The sequence below is a fragment of the Macrobrachium rosenbergii genome, chromosome 42 (genome assembly GCF_040412425.1).
Source record: "Macrobrachium rosenbergii isolate ZJJX-2024 chromosome 42, ASM4041242v1, whole genome shotgun sequence".
Classification (NCBI taxonomy): Eukaryota; Metazoa; Arthropoda; class Malacostraca; order Decapoda; family Palaemonidae; genus Macrobrachium; species Macrobrachium rosenbergii.
Window position 1 is genome coordinate 25,113,122 of NC_089782.1, and position 9,292 is coordinate 25,122,413.

Consider the following 9,292-nt stretch of genomic DNA (forward strand, 5'->3'; position numbering starts at 1 on the left):
TAACAATTGATTTCATAGGTCACAGTAGGTTTTCCTCCTGTTGCACCTTCAGACTTTTCGACTGTCAGTTTCGTTTCAGCGCTGAATGACCTCATAGGTTCCTGCGCTTGGTCTTGGGCCAAAATTCTATATTCCATTCCATTCCTACACTAGGCATGATGTGGACCCCAGGACTCGGCCCAACCAACAGAGATGAAATGAAAATCGTTGGTTCATTGTTTCACATTGTCTGGTCAAGAGGACACATGTATGAATGAAGGTTATGTATACTTACGTTCCGTGAAACTATATATATAATATATATATACATACATACATACATACATACATACATACATACATACATATATATATATGTATGTATGTATGTACGCCTGTGCGTGTGTATTAGAAATGCTGAATTGAATTGAATATAGAATTTAGGCCAAAGGTCAAACACCGAGACATATGAGGTCATTCAGCTCTGAAACGGAAATTGACAGTAAAAGGTTTGGAAGGTGTAACAGGAGGAAAACCTCGCAGTTGCACTGTGAATCGATTGTTAGGAGAGGGTAAAAGTAAGATGGAAGAAAGAGCATACGAAAGGAGGTACAGTAAAAGGAACGAAAGGCGTTCCAGCTAGGGGGCGAAGGCGCGCTGTAACGGGCTTTAAGTAATGCCTACAGTGTTACCGCATGAGGTGCACTGACGGTATTATCCCCCTACCGGGATGAAACTTGTGTGTTCCGTTATCTAGTTTTTGTATAAATTTGCTAATTTGTTTTTCATCAAATTCGTTTTTCATTGAGTTATCACATTAGTTTTTGACATAAACTGAGATATATAAAGGAAAGAAATTATGGCTTAAAATGAAAATAATCTAAAGGAAACGCGCTAATCATCATCATTAAAATAAAAAGTACCTATTTCGAATTATTACAGAATATGGCTGTACCGTTCTGCCAAGTATTTTACCTGAGGAAAAAACCAATTTTAGTATTTATCTAAGCATAGGAGGCGAGCTACAGAGAGAGAGAGAGAGAGAGAGAGAGAGAGAGAGAGAGAGAGAGAGAGAGAGAGAGAGAGAGAGATAGAATGTTGTAATATGTGTTGCAAAGTTGTAAGACCCCGATGATTATTAAAGATAAAGTAATCAGGAAAATTTTGTTAGGTTAAAGAGAAAGGTATGATTAACGTCTGGCATGGTGTTGCAAACACCTGGGTCAGTGTCATCTCTGCTCATTCAGACAAAAAAAAAAAGAAAGGTCCTCCGAATTATGTAACATCTACAGATGGTAAAATCTGTGCAATGTATTTATTACAGTTGAAACAGCAGAAATACATTTTTTAATACATGTAAACTACCTTGATGTTGATACGGTGGGGAGTATCATTTTTTTTAGAATTTTATCTTAATAAATCTTTATTTGCTTTTATATTCAAGACTTGGAAAAAAAGTGTCGACTTGTGCGTAATCCTCTAACAAATGTGCCAATAAATCTCTGTCGTGTATAGCCTTATACGCCATGATACATCCTAACCGAAAAGACTTATAGCCTTTGTCCTCGCCGGAGGATATCTCCCCGTCCTTGAGAGTGTCTGCCGCGAGTCCTTCGTCCTCCGAAGGTACCCTTCAGGATTTAACAATCGCCGTAAGGATTAACAGCGGGAGGATAAACTAGTTTGTGTACTTCTAGTCAGGGATAGCCAGGTAGAGAAGAGGTCCCATCTCTCCTGACCTGTCATGTCCCTTTCACGATGACCTCCTCCTCCTCCTCCTCCTCCTCCTCCTCCTTCTCTCTCTCAACTTCCTCTAGACGAGAGAGAGAGAGAGAGAGAGAGAGAGAGAGAGAGAGAGAGAGAGAGAGAGAGAGAGATATCAAGCATTAAAGAATTAAGATTTAGTGGAAACAGCAGCAATAACTGTCAGGTCAAAGTGGTTTTGTTATTTAAGTGTTATATGTCCTAGGCTCGTCACTGAGAGAGAGAGAGAGAGAGAGAGAGAGAGAGAGAGAGAGAGAGAGAGAGAGAGAGAGAGAGAATTACAGAATTCAGATTTAGCAGAAATATCAGCAATAACTGACAGGTCAAAGAGGTTTTGTTATTTAAGTGTTGTATGTCCTAGATTTGTCACTGAGAGAGAGAGAGAGAGAGAGAGAGAGAGAGAGAGAGAGAGAGAGAGAGAGAGAGAGAATTCAGATTTAGCAGAAATATCAGCAATAACTGACAGGTCAAAGAGGTTTTGTTATTTAAGTGTTGTATGTCCTAGATTTGTCACTGAGAGAGAGAGAGAGAGAGAGAGAGAGAGAGAGAGAGCATTACAGAATTCAGATTTAGCAGAAATATCAGCAATAACTGACAGAGCAAAGAGGTTTTGTTATTTAAGTGTTGTATGTCCTAGATTTGTCACTGAGAGAGAGAGAGAGAGAGAGAGAGAGAGAGAGAGAGAGAGAGAGAGAGAGAGAGAGAGCATTACAGAATTCAGATTTAGCAGAAACATCAGCAATAACTGACAGAGCAAAGAGGTTTTGTTATTTAAGTGTTATATTTCCTAGGTTTGTCACTCAGAGAGAGAGAGAGAGAGAGAGAGAGAGAGAGAGAGAGAGAGAGAGAGAGAGAGAAAACAAGTGGCTTGTTCCCGCCTAAAGAAATGGGAAAGACGAATACTGAGGTAGTCACGATGTTGTAGTACTAGCTCCAAGGGTCAGGCAAAATCCTTCGGTAACGATAAATCTTTCATTGCTGCTTTAACGCCAGACGCTGTTAGCAACTGTCAGTAAGGAGAGATTCATAAATGCATGATTGAATTATTTTTTTAAAATTGATATACGCGAAAGGAGTCTTTAAATGAATTCAGAAAAGCTTTATTATATTTCAGCGAGTAAATGAATTTGAAAATGGTGTTGCTTAAACTTAAACGATTATTACTGTTATGGCAACGGAGCAGACTCCCAAGTTAGGTAATAGAGAAAAGAAATAAAAAAAAAATAATAGAAATGCTGATATTCACGGAGTATTTATTGGAAGGGTTGCCAAACGGGAGGTACGAGGCTTCCCTAGAAAAGAAGGGAATCTACACCACTTTCTTCATGTCATTCCGTTACCATGATCTGATGATTTCAGTAGAAAATGAAAACAAGCATATAGTGAATCAGCCGGTTAACCATGGGTATGCATACACACACACATATATACATATATATACATATGTGTATATATATATATATATATATATATATATATATATATATATATATATATATATATGTATATATACAGTATAATATAATATATTTAATATAATATATATAAACCTCTGGATAGCTTGCAGGTGCTAAGGTAGGGAATACTGAGGATAACCAAGGCCAATAATTTCGTAACCTCTCTATATCTCCTTGATAATATCAGCTTTCCAGGAATATCCTTTTATCTTACTTTCGCAATCACAATTCTTCTGAAAACGATTTCCGTCGATATCAGGAAAATGATGGACAAAACCCCTTTCATTTTCCTAGAGGTCATAAGCTTATTACTTCCACTTGTACTGCATTGTTGAAGAGAATATAATTATCGCAAGCCTGCCCATGTTGAATTAGCATCACTGTCTAATGAACAATACCCGTTTGGCTGCTGACGTAACATAAAAAACAAATAAAAGTAAGTTTAATAAAAAAATATTTATCAGGCTTCGGAATTCGGTAAGTCTCTCTCTCTCTCTCTCTCTCTCTCTCTCTCTCTCTCTCTCTCTCTCTCCCCCCTATTCCGTTGGTGACATTTCTGCCACCAGTACTTTGTCTTTTACTGTGTTGACCTCTATAAACCAGTCCTTTGTGCCTCCTGCTACAACTTCAGAACAAAAAATCAAGAATTAGTAAAAATAAAGAATAGTTTTAATACTTCTTTATGGGTAAGTATAAGGCAGTTCCCTTTACTGCCCAAAGGCACGAAAAAAAATGATAAAATCATAACAGCAACGTTTGCAATTTGCAATTCTTTCTCAGATGGCATCTCCGCCTCAACAAAAAAAAAAAAAACTATCGTTTTTGGCTGTTACAATAGGCCTATCCATTAAGCAGAGAGGACTCCGGTCACGAAGGTTACCTCTATAAGCAGTGGAGTCAGATGTAATCTTTTTAGCCATCGTTTCGCGATGCTGCAGATTTTAGTCAATCAAACTGGTAGTTCTTTGTATAATCTATTGAAAATTAAGTATTCTTCATGAAGAGTCATCTCTTGCTTTGTATTCATTGTGGGTTTATTGATATATGAACGGTAAAAATGTAATGATTCTCAGTTTTAAACATTGGGAAGCATGTGTATGAAAGTACGGTACATCTCTCGCTTTCATTACAATTTCGTTAAAATCTTTGTAAATAGATGATAAAAAAAAAAAAACAAGCACAAAATGCGCCCAAGTTTCTTCATCTCAATCGAGTTTTCTGTACAGCGTATAATCAGGGCCACCGAAAATAGATCTATCTTTCGGTGGTCTCGGTATCATGCTGTATGAGCCGCGGCCCATGAATCTTAACCACTGTCCGGTGGTGGCCTATCGCCAGAAGCACGATTATGGCGAGCTTTAACCTTAATAAAATAAAAACTACTGAGGCTAGAGGGCTGCAATTTGGTATGTTTGATGATTGGAGGGTGATGATCAACATACACAATTTGCAGCCCCTAGCCTCAGTAGTTTTTAAGACCCGAGGGCGGACAGGAAAAGGTGGACGGAGAGACAAGCGGCACAATAGTTTTCTTTTACAGAAAACTAAAAAAACGACAGCGTTTCAGTGAAACATTTCTTTTCCTCTTTTTAACTACTGGCCACGTCTCTCATCTTCCCACTCCCCAAAAAAAAGTAACGAACTACAGGCGAACCCCGTTCATCTGATGCCGAGTCGAATCATGTTTCTCTCTGGTTCCTTTAACCCGTCTGTTTGCTAAAAGAAGCTTAACCCTAATATGGCCAAGGCTTTGCAGAAGTTGCCTCTTTAAATATCTACTATTTTCCCAACCCACAAAGATATTTGGATTGAGCAATGCTTTAAACATGTAGTCACTGTTATTTCTCTGACGAACATTCGTCGGTTTTATACAAATTTAACTTATTTTTAAGTTGAATTGAATTGAATATAGAATTTAGGCCAAAGGCCAAGCACTGGGACCGATGAAGTCATTCAGCGCTGAAACGGAAATTGACAGTAAAAGGTTTGAAAGGTGTAACAGGAGGAAAACCTCAAAGCAGTTGCACTATGAATCAATTGTTGGGAGAGGATGGAAAGTAAGATGGAATAAAGAGAATATGAACGGAGGTACAGTAAAAGGAATGAAAGGGGTTGCAGCTAGGGGCCGAAGGCACGCTGCAAAGAACCTTAAGTAATGCCTACAGTGCACCTGACGGCACTACCCCTACCGGGACCTTGTTTTAGCGAACGGCTTTATTACCTCTCTACAAAAGTGATTTCTTCATCTTCCTCAGTTTCGATTTAATGACTTACTGTAGCTCTTGATTTCAATTTGGATGGTGAAATCAAACTCGTAATAAAAAAGCGCTTCTTTCATTGATTTTTCTTAATTAGAGGTGAATGATGATATTACTCACCTGTACTGAATAATCTCAGGTACGTATTTAAACAAAGAATTTTCTTTTGGAGCAGGTACTTAGCCTAATCAATCACTTCACATCACTTGGGTCACTTTGTCAAGAGGGGAAAAAGTATAAGCACGCAGATCTGTCCAAAATATCTCACATTTCTCATCTGTGTCTTTGAAAGCATTATGGTAATTCAAGCAAAGACGTCTCCCATCCTTGTTTTTCCTCTAGTGATTTTAGAGACGAATATCGTATATATATATATATATATATATATATATATATATATATATATATATATATATATATATATATATATATATATATATATATATACTTACATATATATATATATATATATATATGTGTGTATATATATATATACAGTATATACAGAGAGGGAAATGTATGCAATGAAATGCTGCTATCGGGGTATCATAAATATACGAGTATTCCTAACTGGCGCCTTTCACCAACGAAAAATAAAAATAAAAGTAGACATTCCATTTGTAAGCATTTCAATATCTCCCCCGAGGCATCTTTGTTTTCACTCATCAGTCAATTCACTCTGTCAAAAGATGAAGGTTATGCTAAATAATCCGATGATCGCTCTTTCCTCTCACTCTTCCTCTACCTCTTCCTCCTTCTCCTCCACTGGTCCTTTTACCTGCCGATCCCAAATTAGTTGAATGACTTTGAAGAACAACTTCGGACGAGGTCAAGTGATTCCTCTTCTTCTTATTTCTCCTTCTTCCTCTTCTTCTCCTTCCTCTCCTTCCTCTTCGGTTTGCCCTTACCCTCGCGATGCGCTGAGCGGTTCTCGAATCTCCTTTCTCCCCCTGGGTGGGATTCATGTCCTTTTCTATGCTCCGTGGGCGCGTGCGAGATGGGAGGATGTGCATTATACCCTTTCCATCCCATTTCGACCGTTCCCTTTCACCTCCTGGTCTCATGGTCCCCTCTCAGTCTGGCCCCCCTATCTCTCTCTCTCTCTCCCTCCCTTTCAGGGGAATGTACCACTTGCATTGCCATTTTTCGTGGGTATATAAGGAGCCGCGGAGTATCTTCTAGCATCAGAAGGTGTTCGATCCGCAGCCATGAAAGCCGTACGTCTGTAGATCCTATTTCTTGAATGATGTGATACTGAAGATGTGTCCCTTTACATCAAGTTTCACTTGATCAGTGAATGCAAGAATTTGATGTCCCTAATCTGTTGTATAAAATCAAGGATTTATAATTCGCTAGATAAAACTCAAAGTGTATTTACATCTTGTATTAATTTTTCAGGTCTTCGTCCTCTGCCTCGCCGCCCTGGCCTATGCCGCCCCCAAGCCTCAGGGAGACGGCCCTGTCGTCGCCATCTTGAGGGACGAACGCGTCGACAACGGCGACGGAAACTTCAACTACGCCTTCGAGGCCGACAACGGCATCTCCATGCAGGTCTCCGGAACACCCGGTTCAGAGGGACAGGTCAACATGGAGGAGTCTACCTGGGGTATCGTCAGTTCAGGTCACTCAATTCATTAGTCTTTTTTCACTCTCTGGCGAAATATTGTGATTAATTGGTTCTCTTGGTGTGAGTGGTGGAACCTTTGTGGTAATCGTGTGTTGCGCTTTGCAGCCTTCCTCTGGCTGACGGAGGCTTCGCCGAGATTCGCTTCATCGCCAACGAGAACGGCTTCCAGCCCTCAGGAGACATCCTGCCCACCCCCCACCCACTTCCCGCCCACGCCATCGAGCAGATCCGCATCGCCGAGCAGCAGAGGGCTGAAGGCATCACCTTCGAGTAATCGACCCGACACGATTAGATATGTGTTAATTACCGTCTATGCTATTCTCAATGTGATATAATCTTAGTGTAATAAAGTCTTTTGAGTAATTGACATTCTTTTACTTTATTCCCAACATATTGATTAAAGAATACGTCAAATGTTCATAAATAGATATTATCTTCTGAAGACAAGCGAGAAAGGAAAATGAGTCAAATTTAAAATACTGGGCCAACAAAATCATACCAATGCATTATTGAGCAGTTTCCTACGGATGGACTCTTCCTAAACTAGACCAAACAAACTAAAAATAATAATGGTCTTTGTCAATACAAAGCTGAAAAACTGGTATTTACCCGCACGATACTCAGGAACTGTCGTTTGTCCAGTGCACGATGATTTCAAAAAATATTTTGGAAATCAATCTATTCATTTGTGCCGAACAGAACGTGACCACGCTGACCTCGAGCTTCACTACCAAAATTTTAAGTGGACAGGTCCCAGGGCGTTATTTGGGGGGGCGCTGGGTGGTAAAGGCTGCCCCTCAAGACTCAACTTGCTCCCCATGACCCAAGTTGCACCCCCCCAACAAGCCTCAACTTCTGGCCCTCACCCCAAGCCCCAAAAAGTAACAGCATGTTTTCTTTGTAAATGTGCAATCATAAATATATAAAATTTCTCAGAAATATTATTTTTCCTGATCTTTGTCTGTCTACTAGCTATCAGTGATGATGAGGTAAAACATATAGTAGTGGGAGTATATAATTTTTGCTGAAATACTTTGCTCAAGTGGTTTCAAAAACACATAAAATAGCTCAAAATAAAAAAAAATAACTCAGCTGATTAGGCTCGCTTCACACAAACCGTCTTTGCCCCTCCAACAAAAATCTTAAATGACGCCCTGACAGGTCCTTGAGAATGAATGATCTCCAAGCGAAGCTTTATGAAGATGACACTGGTTTATTGATGGTCATTTGTCTGAAGATTTCAAGACCGAGTCAAACAGGAACATGAATCAAAGAAAGACACAGTCTCTCTGCTTCAAAAAGTAAACAATTCAAGCCGATAGACAGGCCTGCAAGCATGTATAACTGAATTTTTTTTTTCATTGAATTATTATAATCTACATACAATATTTACAATAGTTCTTTACAATGAAATTAGCATGACTTGGTTCTACTAAATATAAATGACTGAATAATATCTGGGAACGAGGTTCATTGTTAATAAAGATCTTTTAGCCATTTTGGAAAGGCGTTAATTGATAAATAAATCGTTAGAACAACTGCAGTTTCATTACACTATTTAAATAGAAAAAGCAGTCCAAATTTTGTGACTTATTTTAAGCTGTTTTGAAGAATGTTCTGTCCAATCTGTTAAATATAATAAGAAATGAATTTCTTTTAGTAATAACCTGCATATATGATATATGAATGGGAAGTGCTTTAAAGAGGATATCATCTCCCTTAAGAGAATTAATTTTGACAAATAGAAAAGAAGACAATTCTGATTTCTGAACAAGGTCTATGATTTTTTTGCATGTGTCTTGTTTGCTCTTGCGTCTGTTAATAATCACACATCTGAATTATAGGTGCCGGCAAAAAGCTTACAGGAAAAAAGGCACAATTTTGCTAGGAAAAGTCAAACAGGGAAAAAAGTCACATTAATTTATAGTGGCCGGTTATAGTCACAGGGAAGAATTCACAGTATTTTTGGGGTCAATAACTTTATGATATTTTACAGTCTTTTGCTTATGTTTTTACGGTAATCCACAGCGGGCTTGTACTAAAAAAAATCCCCAACGGGCTTGTACTAAAAAAATCCCCAACGGGCTTGTACTAAAAAAATCCCCAATAGGCTTACACTAAAAAAAATCCCCAACTGGCTTGCACTAAAAAAAATCCCCAACGGGCTTGTACTAAGAAAAATCCCCAACTGGCTTGCACTAAAAAAA

General features: G+C 38.7%; 1 protein-coding gene across 1 annotated transcript in view; it reads left to right on the top strand.

Annotated features, from left to right (window-relative positions):
- Positions 1–7,449, top strand: part of LOC136828077 (cuticle protein AMP4-like) — a 36,791-nt gene extending 29,342 nt beyond the window's left edge. Inside the window, exon 3 of the mRNA XM_067085803.1 lies at positions 7,191–7,449. Coding sequence (XP_066941904.1) covers positions 7,191–7,359 — 169 coding nt within the window. The 3' untranslated portion in view covers positions 7,360–7,449. The remainder of the gene's footprint in view (positions 1–7,190) is intronic.
- The last annotated feature ends 1,843 nt before the right edge of the window (positions 7,450–9,292 follow it).